We start from the raw sequence: 24,312 nt of genomic DNA, 5'->3' as shown, positions 1-24,312 counted from the left end.
GGTAATTAGGAACATCTACATTAAGATCTGACCTCAAGGGGATGTGTTGCATGTAACAAAACAGCCATAAATAAATAATGTATTTGCAAAATAGTGCGCTTTATTAAACAGTTAACCTGGTGCAAAAGTCACTGTCCGAAAAATGGCAGTTCCATTAATATTAAAATGTCCAGACTTTGAAGTGCCCAAAGCACTTCTTAAGGTCACAGTCAATCACAATACTACATTAGATGGTAAGGCCATCAATAACATTATAAATTCAAAAGCATCACAAATGAACTTAAAATGACACTAAAGATAAGTAGGTATTTTAATGTTGCCCATACCAGTCTGGTCACTTTCATCTTCAGTTACTAGGAAGGCCATGTGGTAGTTTCCAACATACTTGGGATACACCTTTTCGAGTTCACACACTGGGGGGTAATGTGTGACAAACAGTGTCAAACATGCAACCTACAAAATAAATCAAAGATTGGCATAAGCACTGCAAATAGTTTGACTCAATGAACTCATAATTAGATGTGTTAGTATCTTTTGGAGACCCCAGTGGAGGTGGAGCAGAAAAATTGCATTGACTGTGTACGGCAGACTATTAATGAGGAACAACCATGATTTGTTATAATTTACAAATCAAATCCTTGCTATGTCAAATCTATTCCGAAAGTAGGGCGCCATACTACTAAGTACTTTCATTGAGTTGTATTTTGAAATTTCCATCTGCTTCAGCACTTGCCCAACCTGGAAAAATGTGAACTCTTCTACGAATGGAGTCACCACAAACAGCTGCCTTTATTGACAACAGTCATTATATGCCCAAAGAGATACTCACATGGCCAGACACAGACACCCTATGATAGGCACATCCTCAAATGTTCAGATAGTGTCAGCATAGTTCCATGGAGATTCTAGCATTGAGATTCAGTTATTTGTCAGGTGCAGTTGTAATATGCCCAGGGCCAGTCTCATATGCAATATAACCCAGCCAGCTAATATATTATATGCAGCATCATGTGGCTAGAATCGGAGAGCAAATGCCAGACTCATACACAAAGGTACTTGTAAGAACGAATGCCGTAAGCTGAAGTTCTATTGCAGAGCCCCTGGATTTCTTTCTCTTTACCTTCCTGATAAAGTTGTGATTTTTGATCTTTTCAAAGACAGAGTACAATTCCCATAGATAGACAGGGAAGGTATTCCTAATATGCTCCCAGACCTTTGCCACAACTTCACAATATAAAATTGGGCTACAAAACACAGAGACGTGTCCAGGGAGTGGCCTGGGGTGGCACGTGCTACACCTGGAATCTGATTGGCCACCCGAGGTGCCACCCCATTATCCTAAACAATGATCATTATCTCTGTGTGCGCTCACACTTCATGCCACCCCCTGCATAAGTCAGTGCCGCATTTGGGTCAGCCGAGTCAAAAGAGCCTGGACATGGCACTGGCTAAGAGTAGCCAGCAGACAGAGCAAGAGGGCTGAAGAAGGGGAGGGCAAGAAGGAGGTTAGTGTTGGAGGCGGGAAGGGCGGAGGTGCAGGACAAGGAAGATGCAAGGAAATGGTTGACCTTAAAGATTCAAATGATCTGGAGAGAAGAAGAAAATATTATGTTAGGGGTCAGATTGCAATTGTAGGAGAAAGGAAAAGAGTGCAACCGCAAAAGGAGTAAAAATAGAAAGAAACTTTGAAAGAGAAAGGAGGGCAGATGAATATGCAGAAGGAGCAACAATGAGGAATTAGTCACCCTCCAAGAGGTATGGGAAGGGGGGGGGGGTGAGAAGAAGGGAGAGCAGGAGGGAGACTACCCCAGGGTTCAAAATTACTGGGAGCGATTTAGCTCTTCATTATAGCCAAGGGAAGCCTGTCTACCTTGAAACGAACAGCTACCAGGAGCTACTTCTGACTCCCCAGGCAAGTGGTGCCATACTAACAACACTGTGATATCACCTGCATAGATTTGCAAATGTGTTTGAAGGAGGATAAAGAACACAACTAATCAAGGCCTAAAATAAGCAGTGTCGCATAGCAATTTGTTGTGCAATTCTATAGGTTTTCTAATTAAATTGACACTTGTGTAGCACAACTAGCTGTTTAAATTTCCATGTTTAATGAAAGCACATCTCACTCTGCATTCCTCTCTTGCCCTCAGGGCTCTCTCTACCCTGGTTTCTCTGTTTTCTGCAATTATAAAGGAGCTAATGGAGTGCAGCAATAATCCTCTCCGTCACTCTTAAATGTGCCACCTGTGTGAGAGCGCTGGCTAAGAAAAGTTATTTTTCTAATAATTGCAATCGGGATGATACTTTTAAAAAGCTAACTATGTTCTATTTGGCAAACACCAGAATGTATTAACTTCATTTTTTTGAAAAGACAGTCCTGTAATTTAATTAAAAAAAAGTTTAAGTTGTCACATAAAGCAAAATAACAGTATTGCTACTATAAAACACTTCATTGTCCTCCATGTTTTTCAGTAAAGCTTAGGTTAGCAAATCTAGCTTGCATTGCCAACTATATTTCATGTTGCTGGGGAAGATGCATCATATTGACGAGTGAACTCTTTTGAAAATACATGATCACATGGCCATGTGCTTTTGATGGCAACCTAGTTCTATGACCTGCTGGTTATATTCATCTGTGCAACTTGTGCTCAACCCATGAGCTGAAACCAGACACCTTTACATTTTATCTTATCACCCTGTTGTTTATAATGGCTAGCCTGAATGTGAGATGGCAGCAGACTACAATACTCCACCTAGTTTCCCCAGTTCTCTGCCTGCTAGGTCATCCACTCTGTTCAGTCTCTTACTTTCATTCCTCCTACATAATGAATACACAAAGCTAACTTGATTTTTATACAAAATACTGATCAAAAGTGCCATCCAGTTTGTAAACCTACAGATATACTGCAATACCATACACAGTAGTAAATTTGCAGAGCTTGTTTTTTTCTATGAATATGATTGCATTAGCAGCTGTGGGAGAGAGATAGCCAATCCAAAGGCTGGGAACGCAAGTGAAATCTGACATAGCTGTGAAGAAGACCGGTGGGGGGTGTCTGTACTTCTGCTCTCTATATGGTAGAAGAGAGGCACAGAAGACCCCAGCCAAGATTCTCTATTACGGTAGCAATGGACGAGCAATCAAGGCCTAGCTTCTCAGGAGGTGATGCAGGCTGGTTCTTAAGTACAGTGTAGTCCCCAAGCCCCCACAAAGGAATGTCCACACACTGTATTGGTTAGAACACAGTCTTTATATAATCAATATTCAAGGTTATGTACACTTATCATAATAACTCACTTTGTACTTAGGAAAATCAACAATGGCAAATATGTACAATTCTAAAGTGGTACCACCCTTTGTATTAGATCTCATTAAAGTGCATCAACAATACTGTAACAATGTCACACAGATCAATAGAGTGAAACCAGCAATAGAGAGAGGAGAGAAAATAAGATGGTTGAGCAATAGGCAGAATACTGGCCCCTACCACTAGACACAGTTCTGTGTGAAGATCCCCCCCACCTGGGCAACCTGTAAAATAAAGATATAGCACAAGCCCAGTCCATATATTGTTCTGCAAGTCTTATTCCCTCCTATAATGTTTTTACCCCCCCAATGTACCTGGTGGAGTCGAGTTCTTCGAAGAGGCGTCGACAGATCCTTCTTGAGCGACCCTCTTTCAAGCGGGAGTCACGGATCTTCGAGAGGCGTCGAGAAGCGTCGAGGAACTCGGTGTTCGGCGACGGGGAATCGACGGCCCTTCTTGAATGCCTTCCCTTTCAAGCGGGAGACACGGGGCGTCGAACGTCCGTCGACAAACAGGGTAGAACAGCGTCGATGAGGCGGTAGCTTCGTCCGAGCGGTGCTCGTCGGCGTCGGAGCGTCAGCGTCCTGCAAGGCAGAGGCATGCGGGGCACCTCGGTGACAATAGTTCTGGACCGCAAAGATTGTGGAGACGGAGGCCCAGCAAGGGCGTCGAGTCGTTCGAGTCTTTGTGGTCTTCGGGTGGCGGGAAACCCACCGGCAGGTTTCTCCTCGGCGCGTTGGTCGTCCTCGACTTTCTCCGGCAGGATAAAGCGGTCGACGGTGCGGACGAGGGAGTCCTTCGATTCGAATGTTCTTAGGCAAAGGAGCAGACGGCTCCGGTCGTCGGCGGCACGGCGTCAAGTGGTTCCCACGGCTGGGCAACACAACTTCGACGGCCTCCAGCGGTTACACAAACCTGCGAACCCTGGTCGACGGCAATGGACTTCGACGGCGGCGATGTCCGGGTGCTTCACTTCGATCTCCTCGGCAGTCCCGTCTCGGGTCGGCAGCCTTTCGAGGGTCTGTCTTCCAGGGCGCTTCGGCGAAGATGGAGCGGTGCTCGATGGTCCCTCGGAGCACGGGAAGAGGGCGCCTTACCAGGTCCTCTCTCGGGTCAGTCTTCGACGATTTCGGCAGCCTTCGGATCGGTCGAAGCAAATGCAACAGCAAGTCTTCTTCTTCCAGCTGGACGTCGAGGATCAGCAGTTCCAGTTACTCAGCTCCAGAACGCTTCTGAACGCTTCTGAACGTTCCCTGAACCTTCTGAACAGTGGTGAGAGGTCCCCAGATATACTATTCTGTCTCTCATCCACACTGCTGGCACACACTCAGCAGCCAATCATACAGAAGGGCATTCATGCAGTCAGTCAGCCAATCAGGCACACAGTGCATTCAGGCCACACTCCTCCCTTTCAGACACTCACAACAAGGAATGTGGATTGGGACAAGTACCCAGCCATTCAACACTACACACTGCATTCAGGCCAGTTTCGGGCAGGGCTGTCTCAGTCTTTGTCTCTCATGCCAGAAACCAGACAACCACAACAAGGAGTGTATATTGGTCACACACTCCATTCACCCAGGTCCCACCCACAGGAGGTACCCACAACATACAGTCACTGGGAAGGCTCCAGTCAGTCTAGCTGGGCCTTCACAACAACACCATATATGGAACTTCCACCCAACAGCCAGTCAGGGGCAAGGGACAGAGTCAGGGCTTCCCAGGACTTTGGGAAACAAGGTAACAGGCAATAGAAAGCAAGAGGCCACAGGGGCCATCTTGTTTCCTATCAGGAATCAACTGATCCCAATGGCAGGGCCTGGGTATCCCAAAATGGAGGACACCCAGAGCACCTGTCAAATTCAGCATGGAGCTGCCACCAGCCCATACCCTGCTCTGTGGGCCACCCACAGGTGCCCAAAAACATACACTAGGGGCACAGGGTTGTACCCCTACCCATGGGTGCCATAAGGGTATCCCATGGGTCTGTTCACCAAACCCAAAGAGAGAGCTGCACTGCCAGGAGTCCCACATGAACTCCTGGGAAGAAAACATGACAGAACACACGATAAAAAGCAGTGAAGGACAAGGATTCAGAGGCCCTGTCCCTCTGATGCATTTCCAGCATCACAGTCGCCCCCCCCAGACTGAGGTGGAGGGTGTCTAATCTCCCACGGGATAGACACCCTCATCCAGACGGTCAACATACCTTCTGGAAAGGCCATCTGCATTATCGTGACTCTTCCCTGGTCTGTGCTCTATGGTGAAGTCTATCCCTTGCAGGCTAATGGACCACCTGAGCAATTTCGGATTCTCACCCTTCATTTGCATAAGCCACTTCAGGGGCTTATGATCTGTTTGGACCTTGAAGGTAGACCCCGTAAGGTAGGGCCAAAAAACGCCTAAGGCTCCAAACTATGCTAAAACACTCCTTTTCAACAGTAGCCCACCTAAGTTCTCTACCCTTGAGTTGTCTACTGATGAATATGATAGGATGTTCTCTCCCTTTGTCATCTAACTGGGACAAGACAGCTCCAATTCCGGTGTCGCAGGCATCCGTCTGGACGATAAAGGGTCGGCTGTAGTCAGGCGCACACAACACAGGTGCCCTACACAGACTTTCTTTCAAGCCATCAAAGGCCCTCTGACAGTCTTCGGTTTAATTAACCTTCCTAGGCTGTTTGGGTGAAGTTACAGCTGTCAGGGGTGCAGCTATGGTTCCATAGTCTGCCATGAAATTGCGATAGTACCCAGTGAGGCCCAAAAAGGCTCTCACCTGGGTTTGAGTAGTGGGAGTCTCCCAGTTCTGTACATCCTGTACTTTACTGGAGAGAGGTTGGATTTGACCCCCTCCTACCTCATGACCAAGATTGGTAACTTTCCCCTGAGCTATCTGGCACTTGGTGGCCTTGATAGTGAGGTTAGCCCTTTTCAAGGCCTGCAACACCTTATCCAGATGTGTCAAATGCTCTTCCCAGGTGGAAATCTAGACGGCAACGTCGTCTAAGTAAGCCACACAAAAGGCTTCCAGCCCACTGAGCGCATGGTTGACCAATCTCTGGAAGGTGGCAGGGGCATTCTTCAACCCAAAAGGCATGACCCTAAACTGGTAGAGTCCTTCAGGTGTTGAGAAGGCCGTCTTTTCCTTGGCATGGTCCGTCAGAGCTATTTGCCAATAGCCTGAGGTAAGGTCAAAGGTGCTCACAAATTTGGCAGCACCTATGGTGTCCACGAGCTCATCAGCCCTGGGCAATGGGTGCGCGTCAGTTTTGGTGACGGCATTGACTCCTCGGTAGTCCACACAGAACCTCCAATCCTTGGTACCCGCCTGGGAACTTGCCTTGGGGACAAGGACCACTGGACTGGACCAGGGACTGGTTGAGGGTTCAATAACACCCAGATCCAACATCTTGGCGACCTCAGCCTGGATGTGGTTCTTGACGGTATCTGATATACGGTAGCACCTGCTTTTGACAGGCACACTGTCACCAGTGTCAATTTCATGCCTACACCACGGTGTAAGGCCTGGTGTCAGTCAAAACAGAGAGGCATACTGTTGGAGTAAAGCCCTGTAGGCCCTCTGTTGCTCTGTTGTCAAATCCGGAGAGAGATGTACTCCCTCCACTGAGCCATCCTGAGGGTTGCTATGCAGCAAATCAGGAAGGGGCTCACTCTCATCCTCTTCTTGCCCTGAAGCTAGCAAGAGGCATGAGACTTCTGCTCGCCGGTGGAAAGGCTTGAGCCTGTTGACATGGAATATCTAAGGGGCTACCCCAGAGGCTCCCATGTCAACCCGATAATTGACTTCGCCCATCTTGGAGATGATCCTGAAGGGTCCAGTCCACTTGTCTGAGAGAGCTCTAGGCTTGGTAGGCTCCATCACAAGGATTTCCTGTCCCGGAGTCCAATCCACTTGCGAGGCTTTAAGGTCATGCCAGTACTTATTCAATTCCTGGCTGGCCTTGAGATTTGCTGTTGCCTGACCCATCATCTGTGTCATCCTCCGTCTGAGGCCTAACACATAGTCCCCCACTTGCTTGGCGGGACCTGGAGGGGTGGCTTCCAAGCCTTCTCTGATCAAGGCGAGGGGCCCCCTCAAGGGATGTCCAAAGAGTAACTCAAAGGGGCTGAAACCAACACCCTCTTGAGGTACCTCTCTGTAAGCAAACAGCAGGCATGGCAGGAGGAGATCCCATTTCCTCCTTAGGGGTTCTTCCAAAGCCCCTAGCATGCCCTTGAGAGTTTTATTAAATCTCTCAACCAGACCATTGGTCTGGGGGTGGTAAGAGGTGGAGAACTTGTAGGTTACCCCGCACTCTTTCCACATGGTTTTCATGTAACTAGACATGAAGTTGGATCCTCTGTCAGAGACAACCTCCTTGGGAAATCCAACACGGGTAAAAATGCCCAGGAGAGCCCTGGCAACCACCTTGGCAGTAACAGTCCGAAGGGGTATTGCCTCAGGGTACCTGGTGGCATGATCTACCAAGACCAGGATGAACCGATGTCCACCTGAAGTGGGAGGGTCAAGGGGACCGACGATGTCGATGCCCACCCTCTCAAATGGTGTGCCAACCACTGGCAATGGCAGCAGTGGGGCAATGACACTACCTCCATTCTTGCCAGACAACTGACAAGTTGGGCAGGTCCTGCAGTGGGACTCCACCTCTACTCCCATCTGTGGCCAGTAGAAATGGGCAGAGAGCCTCTGCTTAGTCTTCTTGGTCCCAAGATGACCAGCCAAGGGCACCTCATGCGCCAACTGCAGTAGGAAGGGCCTGTAAACCTGGGGTACCACCAACCTCTTGAGGGCACCAGGTTCAGGCTTAGTGGGCTCACTAACAAGGAGCTCACCCTCCCAATAAATCCGGAATGTTCTAGGCACTTCTCCTTGTGCCTGGGACAGGGCCTGTTTCCTCAGTCCCTCGAGAGAGTGGCACTCTCTCTGTCCCTTACAGAAGTCTGCCCGGGAGGGTCCCCCTTCAGCTAACAAGTATTGAAGGTCGGGATGATCCTCCGGGTTGAGAACCTCTCCCACAGGAGAGTCTTCTGTCTCTTCTCCCACAGGAGTTGAGTTTGGGTTTTCCACTGGACCCAGCCCGTCCGGAGCATGGATCCCAATGGGTGCTGTCGGAACAGCAGGAAGAGAAGGTGTTCCCTCCACAGAGGTGGCGTTCTTGGTCTTCCTTCTTCTTGCCTTAGGCCTCGCCTTTGGCTCGGGTACCTGACCCACAGCCAGACCCGGTATCACCTGTGACCTAGTGACTGCAGCAGCAGTCATGGTAAGACCATCCGAGATCAACCCCAACTCTACTAGATCATTTCCTAACAGAATGTTAGCAGGGACATTGTCCTGAACCAGGACAGGAAGCTTTGCTGTCTTGTCTCCAATCATGAGTGTGACTAAGGCTACAGGTGATAATTTGGGAGGCCCACCAGCTAACCTGGTGGTTCGCAGAGGAGCACCTACATAGTCCTCTGGCTTGAGCAGGGTCCTGTCCACCACTGTCATGCTTGCCCCAGTGTCTCTCAAACCAGTAGAAGGCTGGCCATTCAAGAGGACACTTCTCAAAAACCTACGGGTGTTCTGTGGGATAGTCGCCAGTACTTCTGCATACTGGTCCCAGGCCCCAAGGGACACTAAGGAAATCTCTACCGGAGCACCAAATGTGATCCCGGTAGAGGAGGGGAGGACAGTGGCCTCCACCTCAGACACGGGGTAAGGGTAGGTCAGGCTGACAGCCTGTACTCCAAGTGCCTTACCTTTACACTTGGAGTCACCCCTTTTGTGATCCAGAGCCCCACAGTCCCAACAAGCGCCAGGAGTGCGGGGTACAGTACTGGAACCACTGGGAGCCTGCTTTGCAGCAGGTGGACCACTACTCTTATTCCCACCCACAGATGACTTATCCCCACTAGATTTTTGGGTCTTGGGAGAGGACGGTTTAGGTTTACCCGACTGTGACTGCTTGTGGGACTCCTCAGCTTTCTGAGAGGCCCCCTTTTCTTTGTCCTTGTCCTTACCACTGGAGTCCTTAGGGGACACCCGGTGGGAGACCCACTTGTCAGCCAACCTAGCCAGCTTAAAGGGGTCCAAAATGTTCTGGTCAGCCACATACTGACGCAGCTCTGGTGAACAGGCTTCAGAAAAATGCTCAAAAAACAAGAGGTGGGACAATTCAACAAAAGTCTTAACTTTGTATCCATCGATCCACCCCATCATGTTCATGTGCGCAGCACTCACCCAGTCAACCCAAGACACATTCTCTCTTTTCTTAAAATCCCTGAACCTTCTAAGGTATTGGGTAAGTGTCTTGCCAAACTTGGCAATCAAAGCAGACTTCATACACTCATACTGACCCCTTTCTTCCACACTCAGCTTCAGAATACAGTCATATCCAGTTTGAGGCACTCTGCTTAACAAACACTTAGCCCAATCTCTTTTATCAACATCATGAATCGCACAAGCCATTTCAAACGCTTCAATCCATTGGAGGATATCTGAACCCTCCACAAATACACCAACCAAATCTTTCATAAACTTGGTGGCTGGGGACCTGACACTCTCACTGGTTTTAACTGAAGTCTCCACTCTAGCTTTCTCTAGCTGGATTCTCTGACATTCAGTGTCCTGGCTCTTGAGTTCAAGGTCCTTATTTCTGAGTTCAAGATCCCTATTCTTGAGCTCCACTTGTTGAGCCAACTCCTCTTTCTTAAGTTCAGCATCTATTTCCAACTTGCGGTATTCAAAGGCCAAATTCATCCTTAATAACTCAAGCTCCAAGGAATTGCTGGGGTTTGGAAAAGAGGCAGCAGGAATGGCGGCATTCCCAGAAACAGATTCAGCACAACCCCCAGGGGCAGAGTCCTCATTGGTTGCATTCCCCCCCTCATCAAGAGTTTCACCATCAGTCTGGTAGTCCACCAGGGCAGCTATCAGCTCAGCCCTAGACTTATCCACAAAGTCTAACTCCCTGGCTTCACAAGCACTCTGGAGAGCCTCCAAGCTCATCCGAGTCAATTTGCCATTTGCAATAGACTCCATTGTTTGTAATGCAGTTATCTTGTACACAACTAAACCTTAATTTAATAAAGTGCGGATATCTTTTGTAAGTGGCACGGTTATACACTGATTCTTAAAACCATAAGCATCCCACCGCTGCCACCAGCTGTGAAGAAGACCGGTGGGGGGTGTCTGTACTTCTGCTCTCTATATGGTAGAAGAGAGGCACAGAAGACCCCAGCCAAGATTCTCTATTACGGTAGCAATGGACGAGCAATCAAGGCCTAGCTTCTCAGGAGGTGATGCAGGCTGGTTCTTAAGTACAGTGTAGTCCCCAAGCCCCCACAAAGGAATGTCCACACACTGTATTGGTTAGAACACAGTCTTTATATAATCAATATTCAAGGTTATGTACACTTATCCTAATAACTCACTTTGTACTTAGGAAAATCAACAATGGCAAATATATACAATTCTAAAGTGGTACCACCCTTTGTATTAGATCTCATTAAAGTGCATCAACAATACTGTAACAATGTCACACAGATCAATAGAGTGAAACCAGCAATAGAGAGAGGAGAGAAAATAAGATGGTTGAGCAATAGGCAGAATACTGGCCCCTACCACTAGACACAGTTCTGTGTGGAGATCCCCCCACCTGGGCAACCTGTAAAATAAAGATATAGCACAAGCCCAGTTCATATATTGTTCTGCAAGTTTTATTCCCTCCTATAATGTTTTTACCCCCCCAATGTACCTGGTGGAGTCGAGTTCTTTGAAGAGGCGTCAACAGATCCTTCTTGAACGACCCCCTTTCAAGCGGGAGTCACGGATCGTCGAGAGGCGTCGAGAAGCGTCGAGGAACTCGGTGTTCGGCGACGGGGAATCGACGGCCCTTCTTGAATGCCTTCCCTTTCAAGTGGGAGACACGGGGCGTCGAACGTCCGTCGACAAACAGGGTAGAACGGCGTCGATGAGGCGGCAGCTTCGTCCGAGCGGTGCTCGTCGGCGTCGGAGCGTCGGCGTCCTGCAAGGCAGAGGCGTTCGGGGCACCTCGGTGACAATAGTTCTGGACCGCAAAGATTGTGGAGACGGAGGCCCAGCAAGGGCGTCGAGTCGTTCGAGTCTTTGTGGTCTTCGGGTGGCGGAAAAACCCACCGGCAGGTTTCTCCTCGGCGCGTTGGTCGTCCTTGACTTTCTCCGGCAGGATAAAGCGGTCGACGGTGCGACCGCTTTATCCTTCGATTCGAATGTTCTTAGGCAAAGGAGCGGACGGCTCCGGTCGTCGGCGGCACGGCGTCAAGTGGTTCCCACGGCTGGGCAACAACTTCGACGGGCCTCCAGCGGTTACACAAACCTGCGAACCCTGGTCGACGGCAATGGACTTCGACGGCGGCGATGTCCGGGTGCTTCACTTCGATCTCCTCGGCGGTCCCGTCTCGGGTCGGCAGCCTTTCGAGGGTCTGTCTTCCAGGGCGCTTCGGCGAAGATGGAGCGGTGCTCGATGGTCCCTCGGAGCACGGGAAGAGGGTGCCTTACCAGGTCCTCTCTCGGGTCAGTCTTCGACGATTTCGGCAGCCTTCGGATAGGTCGAAGCAAATGCAACAGCAAGTCTTCTTCTTCCAGCTGGACGTCGAGGATCAGCAGTTCCAGTTACTCTTAGAGTGGAGACTCAGCTCCAGAACGCTTCTGAACGCTTCTGAACGTTCCCTGAACCTTCTGAACAGTGGTGAGAGGTCCCCAGATATACTATTCTGTCTCTCATCCACACTGCTGGCACACACTCAGTAGCCAATCATACAGAGGGGCATTCATGCAGTCAGTCAGCCAATCAGGCACACAGTGCATTCAGGCCACACTCCTCCCTTTCAGACACTCACAACAAGGAATGTGGATTGGGACAAGTACCCAGCCATTCAACACTACACACTGCATTCAGGCCAGTTCCGGGCAGGGCTGTCTCAGTCTTTGTCTCTCATGCCAGAAACCAGACAACCACAACAAGGAGTGTATATTGGTCACACACTCCATTCACCCAGGTCCCACCCACAGGAGGTACCCACAACATACAGTCACTGGGAAGGCTCCAGTCAGTCTAGCTGGGCCTTCACAACAACACCATATATGGAACTTCCACCCAACAGCCAGTCAGGGGGAAGGGACAGAGTCAGGGCTTCCCAGGACTTTGGGAAACAAGGTAACAGGCAATAGAAAGCAAGAGGCCACAGGGGCTATCTTGTTTCCTATCAGGAATCAACTGATCCCAATGGCAGGGCCGTGGTATCCCAAAATGGAGGACACCCAGAGCACCTGTCAAATTCAGCATGGAGCTGCCACCAGCCCATACCCTGCTCTGTGGGCCACCCACAGGTGCCCAAAAACATACACTAGGGGCACAGGGTTGTACCCCTACCCATGGGTGCCATAAGGGTATCCCATGGGTCTGTTCACCAAACCAAAAGAGAGAGCTGCACTGCCAGGAGTCCCACATGGACTCCTGGGCAGAAAACATGACAGAACACACGATAAAAAGCAGTAAAGGACAAGGATTCAGAGGCCCTGTCCCTCTGATGCATTTCCAGCATCACAATAGCTACCTGCATTTCATGCCAGTCCGCTGCCCCTCTGCCCAGCCTTCACTCTGTCCTTGGAGGTGATGCCCCAGACTGAGTATCTATTGCCATGCCTCAGCCCCCATTGCCCACTCATCAGGACACCTCCTGGCTCACCTACAGGTCCTGTAAATACCTATTTCCAATTACAGACAAGTGTAAAATTTCTTTTTAAGAGAAGAATGATTTGCACAAAGCCTTGTTCCATTAAAAACACAAAAATGTATTGGTACCCCAGATGGCAGCTCAGATTACTTATAGTGATAAACACCGCTTTCATGGGTGCACAGGGCTGGAATGCTACTCTTGGGCCTACCTGGCTCTGACTTGAGGGCCGTAAGCAGCCCTGCCATTTACCAAAAGTGGTGTTTAATGGTAAATTGAAAACAGTTGATATCAATAACAGGCAAGGGCCATCTTGTCTACTTGAAATGTACAATTACAATGCCTACCGCAACACCATACTACATACTTATAGTCTTAGGTTATGACTTTCCTTTAACATTGTGAACTTTTTGATTTATGAAAACATCTGAATTTCTACTTGCAGAGCAAATGATGGGTCAAGCCTACAATATAGGGGGCACTGCACTGTACAACACCAACTTCACAGAGCTGCACAGATCCTTGCACTGAAAACTGTTTTTCAGAGCCTTATAATATATATTTATTTGTGTTCATCCATGCAGTTAACCATTACATTTTAAGGACACTCAGTTCACCAATGTCTTACTTCAGCGGTACACAAAAATGCTGTATTGTTGCTCATTTTATGAGTTTGGTACAAATAACTTCTCGTGACATTAAAATATTTGTATAGAATTGCTAATCAAATAGGTTTCTTTGCTAGGCAAGAACATTTTAATTCAAAACTCTGCTAATCAATTTTTGAAAACTAATGTATGCCTTGCTAATTGAGGATGCTGAATAATATGCAATAGACAAAATGTGACAGTTTGCATCTTTTGCACATGCTCGATTTGCTGCGCTCTAAGGACTGGCCCCTGGTTTCCCATTGATAGCTCCTACCTAACGGGTGATGCCCAATACCCAAGAGCATTGTTGTGTTCCTGGTCAGAAAATCCTAATTTCGAAACTTCATACCCCACTAAAAAGGTAGAGTAGGGACAAAAAAAATCCCCAAACACAGTGTGGTGAAGAGCCAAGAGATAAAGGGGGACAGAGGGAGAAACACCAGTGTTAGTGGACACCTTTCAGTCTTGATTTCTGTAAAAAAAAAAACAACATTGCCAGTGGCTTTTTGAAGGCTGTGGTCAAAATTCTGACAGAAGCCAGCTAAGAATGGCTAAATGGAGTAATCCATGGGAGACAATATTCCCAGAGAAAAAAGTGATTCTACACCGTTTCCTGAGGGACAAGAGCCTGTGGTGGGCTCTTGAGATACCTGTTAAGGATTTCAATCAAGCGGCACACGCCTTGGTCTCGGCCTAGTATACAGCGCACAACTGTAATGCTTATCTTTTTATGTTATCTAGATTCAATTTGAGATGGTACACCTCTCATATCACACCCCCTTTTCAAATACCCAGGGTCGCAATGGACCATGCACCAGGCTAGTTGGTAAAATGCAATCTTTATTTATTTATTTTAAAATTCAAAAGAAATCATACACTTTTTAATATGGGGCAGCAATCACCAATGGGATGATAATTACAATGAAAATGTGAGCAATGCACTGGGTTTAACCTTCTAGCGGAACATATACACAGCACAGCGGAAAAGGAACACTTTTTGATTTAGTAAAGATAGCATCCAAGTTAAAATTTCCCCCTGCAATGTTCCCTTAACCTACAAATCAATGATGAGTGGATAAACAGAAGCAGCAGGTAATCAGGAATAAGAAACAGGAAACAGAATCCAAATCTGACCTCACCCCCACACCCAAATAAGAGAGAAAAACGGATTTTAAAACCCTTGCAATGTTATGAAATGACACTCGGAAATGGACAAATAAATAATGAATGTCTGTTAAAAACCTGAAGCAAATATAATTCCTCACTAAAGCAACAATGCAAAGACACTAACAATCACAAATTAAAACAGATTGCAGCAAAATGACACGTTGGAAATTTTGCACTTTTTCAATTCCCACCTGAAATTACCCAAACGGTTTTTAATAAAAATGGGTGAAATACACTGATTTGGAGTGCGATATTCTAGAAGTGAAACTATGTCTCTAGCTGGTAAATTGGATGAGTTATGCAAGATATAAAAAGGTGCGCTTTGAGTAAAATGAAGCTGTGAAATAGGAAAGGAAATCAGTGGTGACAAGAACAGTTTTACTTTACACTAGATTATTCAGACTAGGCCACCAAAGATGGACACAGTAAGAGCTAGGGTTGATCCGTGACTTCAACTCCGTCATTCTAGCGCCCAACCCTGGCGGAAACCAGTCCGATCATTCGAAATAGGACTAATGGCTGAGGATTACACAAGACATAATTACTAAAGAGATGCTGCTAACACTAGAAATCAAGGGTAAGGTTGCAGGGATAATTCTGATAGTTTTAACAAGTTATCAGGATAAAGATAGGATGACTTGGAGAATGGGATAAGGACAAAGACATGATAAGCTATTGGTTTCTATGGGGTGGCGATAATACTCACAGTCCACTTTTTAGTTTTGGGATCTTTGGACTGTCAACGATTCTGGTCACTACACGGCAGAGCGCCTGGCAAACAGCTCGACATTTCTGGTCACCGGATGGCACTTCTGGACTGGCAATTCTGGTCACTGGATACTAAAGGTCAGCTGGATGGCAGGATGGCATGCAGTTAGGGGGCAGAAAGCCAGTCTGAATCAGGATGTTTCACAAAAGAATACCACAGCGTTCCCATTTGGTTATTTGGGAATTGTAGTGGGATTTGAGAATTGAGGCCTTGCTGGGAATAGGATCAGCACTGCTTGGGTTTTGCAGTGGGTCCTGGAGTAGGGTCAGCAATGCTTTGGTCTTGTAGTTGGGATCTGGAATCTGGATGGATGAAACAGGAACGCAGCACAGGAACGTCAGGAAGAGTGTGTGTGGAATCTTGTCAGGTAATCTTATTTATAATGCATAGTGACATCATAGACCATATTGCTGGTCCGGCTTAACTAAGCCCGCCTCTAAACAACTGGATTGGACAATCAATGTTGGTTGCCTCCGCTGGGATGTGTGTCATGATCACTGCTTCCAAGGAGCCAGGACCAGCCCAACGTCCTTGGAAGCAGGCTCCTAACCCTAATCCTAGGCACCAGCCGGTCCCCACTGGGACCTTTTGGACCTTGTCCTGGCGCCGGTGGCACCAGGCTCATCAAAACCATTGGTCCTGGCACTGGAAGCGCCGGGCTCATAATAGGTGTAAGGATGTTTGGGTGGACTTACCTGCAGCAGACCATGCTGCTTACTTACCAGGCACTTAGAAGCTATCTAAGAACAGGGACTACTTTCTTACCTGGGTGGGGCAGCTCCACTCCCTGGATACAGCACTGGAACTCTTCTGGAAACTGGAACTCTTTTCTTACCTAGGCGGGGCCGTGGAAGAAGACGCCTCATCACCCCAAGGCTATTTAAACCACACCCGATGGATGAAGCGTGCTTCGCGTTATTCTGCATCTGCAGCAGAACGCTCACCGAGTCTGCTCCGGCTTTTCTTCTTCTGATCCTGGACCTGCAAGAATCTACTTACCATTTCAGTATCCAGACATCATCTGCACCTGCAAAGAACAGAAACAACAGGTTAGCAAGGCAAACTTTACACGCAGCTCTTACTCACCTGATCCATCGGCTGCGGCCGCTTCGTCACGCCGCATCTCCACCTGCAAAGGCAAAAGGATTGCCATACTTACCGGCACGCTGTGGATTCCGGATTTCTTCGTTCTGCATCGCCGCCTGTAAAGACAAAGCAGCGTTAACAACTTACTGGCATTCCGCGGACTCCGGCGCTGCAAACCAACATCTGAAAGGCAAAAGAAAAGACATTAAGCAGGTATTTACTTACGTCCATCCCGCTCGTCGCAATAAAATGCCTGCAAATACTCCGGCGTCTCTTCAACACAAACTAACCTGCAAGGAAAGAGACAATTAGAGCGCTTGCCATACTTACAATCTTCCAGGCGCTTTACTTCATTTTCCATCTCAAGAGCCCTGCAATACATAAGGGAAAAGCATTATATAGAGGCTGCATGTAAACGTGCCACGCATTTAAAGACTATACAGACAAAAGGTGTCCAGAAACTCACCGCTCGTGCAGACAACGACGGTAACCATCCTCTGAATTCAAGAGGCCTATGTTTCACCAGTGAAGGAACTGGCAACGGCACCCTGCACCAGACGCAGATGGAGAGCCCAGCATTCACCTATATAAGGTGAGCACGTTGACCTGGGGGCTCTACGAAAAAGCTGGGAAGAGAGAGGGAGAGAGGGACATTCAACTACCCAGACCATTAACCCCCCATATTGTTTCACCTGCAGAAACCTCACTCTTCGAGTCCGACACACAGTGCGAAGAGGTTCGACCCCAGAAGCCAATCGAGTCCTGCACATCACTTTTCGAGTCACGGACAGCTTCCTGCCAAGACCCGCGCCTCCGTGGGAATCAGGTGAGCGTTACAGAACGCGAAGCCCACCACAAAACTCGTACCCAGGCGCAATGGAAACCTCAGACACTAATCGACTAGCCCAGTTGCTCGGGGAATTAAGAGCAGAAGTACATGCAGCTCGTCAGGAAACGAACTCTCTAAGAAGAGAACTGATAATTTCCAAAGAGCGAGCAGAGGACCTTGCTAGGCAGTTGTTACAAACGCAGGCAGGACAGACACCTTTGCCCGTTCCAGGAGGGAGTTATCCTTCTGCATCAGCTTCAAATCCAGTGCAAATCAATCTGCCCGGTAATGTGCCCTTGGCTCCGCCCGAACGCTTTTCTGGTGATTCAAAGAAATTCGCAGTGTTCATCAACCAGTGCCGCCTACACTTCTTATGTCGACCAGCTGCATTCCCAACAGACCAGACCAAGGTGGCTTTCGTGCTTTCTTATCTCAGTGGCAGCGCTGCAGATTGGTCGATCCCGTTAGTCACCCAGGATGATCCGGTTTTATATGATTTTCAGGCCTTCCAGTCCAGCATGGAGAAACTGTTCGCAAGACATGCACAAGGGCAGGCCTTGGACAATGAACTTCTCTCATTACGACAGGGTAATCAAGACCTCTTGACTTATATAGCCTCCTTCAATAGACTCATAGTGGAAACACAATGGCCCGAGGACAAGAGAATAACGCTTTTCTACAGAGGCCTGCGTGGAGAGTTCAAGGATGTGTTAGCGCAAGTTGTGAATCCTCCACAAGAATGTTCTGATTATATTGATTTAGTTGTCCAATTAGACCATAGACTACAGAACAGGAAGGCAGATCGTTCCAGATTTGATACCCGAGTGTTTTCTAAACCACAGACCTCGAATAAGGGAGCTGACACTGTGGAGCCCATGCAAATAGGGGGCATGAAAGGACCTTTAACCCAGAAAGAGCGGGAAAGAAGAAGGCAGCTGCAATTATGCCTCTATTGCGGAAACTCAGGACACTTTCTTCGGGACTGTCCAGTGAAACCAGCTAAGAAGACTGTAGGAGCCTCAGATACCTGTACCACAAAGTCAGAGCAGGGAAACGACCTCGCCCGACAAGAGTAGAGGTCCTCTTGCCGAGCGTTAAGATCTGTCCCGTGACCTCGCATTTCGTGATACCCATGGTCCTCATTAGTCCTGAACGTCCGGATCGTTTGCATGCAATTGAAGCTTACATTGACAGCGGAGCAATCGGTAACTATGTGGACCGTGAAATGGTATCAAGGATGAATCTACCCCTTGTCCCTAAGGCAGTAAAAGACGTCATCACTACTGTGGATGGCACGGAGATAGCCTCCGGACCAGTAACGCATGCCACCCAAGAAGTGACGCTAGTGAGTCAAGATGGACACCGGGAGAGAATCGTGTTCGATGTAATCAAGGCCCCTCAGTTCCAGATCATTCTGGGAATCCCTTGGTTAGAGAAGCACAATCCTCAAATCGATTGGCGAGCAAAGACGGTTCAGTTTCCAGAGTGTTTTACCACTTGTTATCCTCGGTCTGATGTTTCACTGGCGGCAATCTCTTCTGAGGAGGTTCCCAAATTACCTCCCGAATGCCAGGAATTCCAAGACGTCTTCCGGAAGGATCAAGCAAACACCCTGCCTCCTCATAGGTCTTACGACTGTCAAATAGATCTGATACCTGGAACAACTCCTCCTTGCAGCAGGATTTATGCCCTCACCGAGCCAGAGAACCTTCACCTCAGACAGTACCTGGACCAATACCTAGCTAACGGGTTTATCCGTCCTTCAAAATCTCCAGCTTCATCGGCTTTGTTCTTCGTTCCGAAAAAGGAAGGAGACCTTAGGACTTGCATAGATTACCGCGCCCTGAACCAGATCACTGTTAAAAACAGATACCCATTACCTTTGATCCCTGAACTCCTGGACCAAGTCAAAGATGCATGTATATACACAAAGCTGGATCTCAGAGGAGCCTACCACTTGGTACGGATGAAAGAGGGCGATGAATGGAAAACGGCCTTCCGCACCAAGTACGGGCTATTCGAATATCAAGTGATGCCCTTTGGACTGTGTAATGCTCCTGCTGCTTTCCAATATTTTATGAACGATGTCCTTAGAGAACTCATAGACGTGTGTGTTGTTGTCTACATTGACGACATCCTCGTCTATTCATCATCTGAAGAAGAACATCAAAGACACGTTAAAAAGGTTCTCGAGAGATTGCGTCAACATAATCTTTTTGCTAAGCTTGAAAAATGCGTTTTCAACATAACGGAAGTCGAGTTCCTGGGATTCATATTGTCGCCTAACGGAGTCCATATGGATTCAAAGAAAGTTGATGCAATTATCAAGTGGCCATCACCAACCTCTGTAAAAGGAGTTCAAAGCATGTTAGGATTCGCTAACTTTTACCGCAGATTCATTCCTGAATTTTCTCGGATAGTCCAGCCCATCACCGCTCTGTTGAAAAAGAACAAACGTTTTGAGTGGTCTTCTGAAGCAGAACAAGCTTTTCAAGACTTAAAAGCTAAATTCATTTCTGCACCTGTTTTAAAACATCCTCGCCCAGAACTTCCTTACATCGTGGCAAGGGATGCTTCTAGTCTTGCTATGGGGGCAGTGTTATCACAAAGAGATCCGGTCACACACCAACTACATCCTGTTGCCTTTTGGTCCCGCAAGTTTTCGCCTCCCGAGATCAACTATTCAATTACAGACAAGGAACTTTTGGCCATCAGATCGGCCTTTAAAGCCTGGCGGCATTATCTTCTAGGAGCCAGACATACAGTCACCGTAATGACTGACCACCGCAATTTACAATATCTAAAGACAGCCAAAGCTCAATCTTCCAGACAGCTTCGCTGGGCTCTGTTTCTAGCCGAATTTGACTTTATAATTACTTATCGACCAGGCAGTAAGAACGGAAAAGCAGACGCCCTCTCCCGGTTGGGGGTAGATGAACATTTGACCAATCCAGAACCAATACCCATAATTCCAGAACAAAGAATTTTGGGTTTGGTCAGCGCTCAATCTTTTGAAGACATCAAGACCATGGTTAAATCACTCCTAACTCCGGGCGATTTACAAGATTGGCAATTAAAGGGGAAAGAATTTTCAGTGGATCAAGACCTACCATATTTCCGAGGACGATTGCATTTACCCTGTGAGAAAATACAAAAACAAGTAATCTCCTGTTATCACGACTCTCTAATGGAGGGTCACCCTGGCATTACCAAAACCATGGAAAAGATTAAAAGACATTTCTGGTGGCCGTCATGGAAAAAGGATATTAGAGACTTTGTAATCTCCTGCGGTGTGTGTGCCCAGAATAAAAGTCGGAAGGAAAGACCAGCCGGCCTGCTACAGCCACTAGACATCCCTCCCTGTCCATGGCATACCCTGTCCATGGATTTCATCACGGACTTACCTCCATGTTCAGGGTATACTACCATTTTAGTAGTCGTGGATCTATTCTCCAAGATGGCTCACTTCATTCCCCTAAAGGGTCTACCATCAGCCTCAGTATTGGCCCGAGAATTCTTAGAAAACATCGTTCGACTACACGGTTTTCCCTCGGTTTTAGTCTCCGATAGGGGAAGTCAATTCATCTCTCACTTCTGGCGCAGTTGCTGTCGTCTAGCCCAAATTGATGTAAGACTTTCAACTAGTCACCATCCCCAAACTGACGGACAAACCGAAAGGACAAATCAAACTCTAGAGCAATATCTACGTTGCATGCTCCAACAAACTGAAAACCCCTGGAAGGATATCCTTTGGATCGCTGAATACACTTACAATAATTCGATTCATTCTGGAACAGGGAAGACTCCCTTCTTCTTACTATACGGACACCATCCTAGAACCTCTAACCTGGATCCTCCCCAAGAATTCGAAGCACCTGCTGTGGATCACTTGCACTCGGAGATCACCCGTGCTTTTAAGGAAGCCTCGGCCCATCTGCAAAGAGCTAAAGCTCAATTCAAAAGAGGAGCAGATCGACACCGTAAAGAGGCTCCTCATTATGCTGTAGGAGATCAAGTCTGGCTATCCACTAAGCACCTGCCTCTAAAGGGACCCCGCACCTTCATCCCGAGATACCTTGGACCCTATCTCATATCTGCCATAATTAATCCGGTGGCTGTCATATTGGAGTTACCTACGCATATGAAAATACACCCAGTATTCCATGTTTCCTTATTAAAACCTGTGCAACCTGAAACCCGATTGACTAAACTCCCAGAACCAGTTTTAGTAGATGGAGAACTTGAATTCGAAGTAAAGAACATCCTAGACTCCAAAATCTCCGAATCTAAGTTATATTATCTGGTTGATTGGAAAGGTTACGGCCCCCAGGAAAGGTCTTGGGAACCTTCAGAATACGTCCACGCACCTCGTCTGGTCAAAAAATTCCATCTGAATCACCCCGACAAGCCGAAACCCCCGGAGAAGACACGCTTAGGAGGGGCCTTGAGGGGGGGTACTGTCATGATCACTGCTTCCAAGGAGCCAGGACCAGCCCAACGTCCCTGGAAGCAGGCTCCTAACCCTAATCCTAGGCACCAGCCGGTCCCCACTGGGACCTTTTGGACCTTGTCCTGGCGCCGGTGGCACCAGGCTCATCAAAACCATTGGTCCCGGCACTGGAAGCGCCGGGCTCATAATAGGTGTAAGGATGCTTGGGTGGACTTACCTGCAGCAGACCATGCTGCTTACTTACCAGGCACTTAGAAGCTATCTAAAAACAGGGACTACTTTCTTACCTGGGTGGGGCAGCTCCACTCCCTGGATACAGCACTGGAACTCTTCTGGAAACTGGAACTCTTTTCTTACCTAGGCGGGGCCGTGGAAGAAGACGCCTCATCACCCCAAGGCTATTTAAACCACACCCGATGTATGAAGCGTGCTTCACGTTATTCTGCATCTGCAGCAGAACGCTCACCGAGTCTGCTCCGGCTTTTCTTCTTCTGATCCTGGACCTGCAAGAATCTACTTACCATTTCAGTATCCAGACATCATCTGCACCTGCAAAGAACAGAAACAACAGGTTAGCAAGGCGAACTTTACACGCAGCTCTTACTCACCTGATCCATCGGCTGCGGCCGCTTCGTCACGCCGCATCTCCACCTGCAAAGGCAAAAGGATTGCCATACTTACCGGCACGCTGTGGATTCCGGATTTCTTCGTTCTGCATCGCCGCCTGTAAAGACAAAGCAGCGTTAACAACTTACTGGCATTCCGCGGACTCCGGCGCTGCAAACCAACATTTGAAAGGCAAAAGAAAAGACATTAAGCAGGTATTTACTTACGTCCATCCCGCTCGCCGCAATAAAACGCCTGCAAATACTCCGGCGTCTCTTCAACACGAACTAACCTGCAAGGAAAGAGACAATTAGAGCGCTTGCCATACTTACAATCTTCCAGGCGCTTTACTTCATTTTCCATCTCAAGAGCCCTGCAATACATAAGGGAAAAGCATTATATAGAGGCTGCATGTAAACGTGCCACGCATTTAAAGACTATACAAACAAAAGGTGTCCAGAAACTCACGGCTCGTGCAGACAACGACGGTAACCATCCTCTGAATTCAAGAGGCCTATGTTTCACCAGTGAAGGAACTGGCAACGGCACCCTGCACCAGACGCAGATGGAGAGCCCAGCATTCACCTATATAAGGTGAGCACGTTGACCTGGGGGCTCTACGAAAAAGCTGGGAAGAGAGAGGGAGAGAGGGACATTCAACTACCCAGACCATTAACCCCCCATATTCTTTCACCTGCAGAAACCTCACTCTTCGAGTCCGACACACAGTGCGAAGAGGTTCGACCCCAGAAGCCAATCGAGTCCTGCACATCACTTTTCGAGTCACGGACAGCTTCCTGCCAAGACCCGCGCCTCCGTGGGAATCAGGTGAGCGTTACAATGTGACTCAGTTCAGGAGGTTGCATTTTATGATGTAAAAAGACTTCCCACAGATCTTTTTGCCAAAAATCTGTCATACCAGAAATTACACATTTGTATAGTTGTGGCACCTCAATAAATTACATAATCAGGTTACATATTTGATATAGAGCACAGCCGTCCAATCCTGCAATGCTGCAATGTGTTGTTTTGTCCTTTTATTGTTTTGTCCTTTTATACTTTTTGGATCATTTTCAGTGTGAAATATTCGGCCTAAAATTCCATAACTTTATCCATGGATGTACAAAAATGTGCATTTGCAACATGGATGCTTTTCTTGTAATCCGCAATACTTTGACATTTCTGTCCCCAAAGTGTAAGTGAATTCTACCATGTCTTCAATGAAAGCCCATAAAATCATATTTAAACTATAACATTTTCACATTTTTACAAATTCTTGCTGCAGAGATAAAAAGTCTTTAAAGTATATTTATAAAATAGTCTCTGGAAGCAAATGGCAGTCCTTTGTATGTCACTGGACCATTTTTTTCTTTCTTCAGATGCCACCAACTGTCACTTCAGCCCTGTGTGGGGTGGGGGTTCCCAATTTGATTGAAGGTTTTATGGCCCCCTCCACTTCATAGGTTAGTGTCCCAGGACTTCTATTGTCCCAGCCTGGAGCACAGACGAATGTCTCACAAGCGTGTGACCTTCTTTGTCTTGGTCAATTCAAAGTTTTTTCAAGCTAGCAATTATCACTTTAGTGTCCTGGAAGTTTATGGTGTGGCTCCCTTCCTAGGGGGAAGCTTTAACTCTGCCAACCGTAATAACCTGTTTTTGGGAGCTTGCAACTCCAGCCCAGGTGGTTTAAAACCTTTATTTTCTGATATTTGGTCCTGAATTAAAAC

The 24,312-nt window shown here is 47.6% G+C and overlaps 1 protein-coding gene across 3 annotated transcripts in view; it reads right to left on the bottom strand.

The window, feature by feature from the left end:
• MSH3 (mutS homolog 3) overlaps positions 1–24,312 on the bottom strand; it is a 2,767,116-nt gene that overhangs the window by 128,438 nt on the left and 2,614,366 nt on the right. For all 3 annotated transcript variants that reach the window (XM_069627549.1, XM_069627550.1, XM_069627551.1), the window contains one exon: positions 327–453. In XM_069627549.1, the coding sequence (XP_069483650.1) occupies positions 327–453 (127 nt within the window). The remainder of the gene's footprint in view (positions 1–326; positions 454–24,312) is intronic.

Source organism: Ambystoma mexicanum, chromosome 6p, assembly GCF_040938575.1.
Source record: "Ambystoma mexicanum isolate Mex_15411 chromosome 6p, UKY_AmexF1_1, whole genome shotgun sequence".
Taxonomy (NCBI): Eukaryota; Metazoa; Chordata; class Amphibia; order Caudata; family Ambystomatidae; genus Ambystoma; species Ambystoma mexicanum.
The sequence above is the reverse complement of the archived record's forward strand: the minus strand, read 5'-3'. Positions and strand labels throughout refer to the sequence as shown.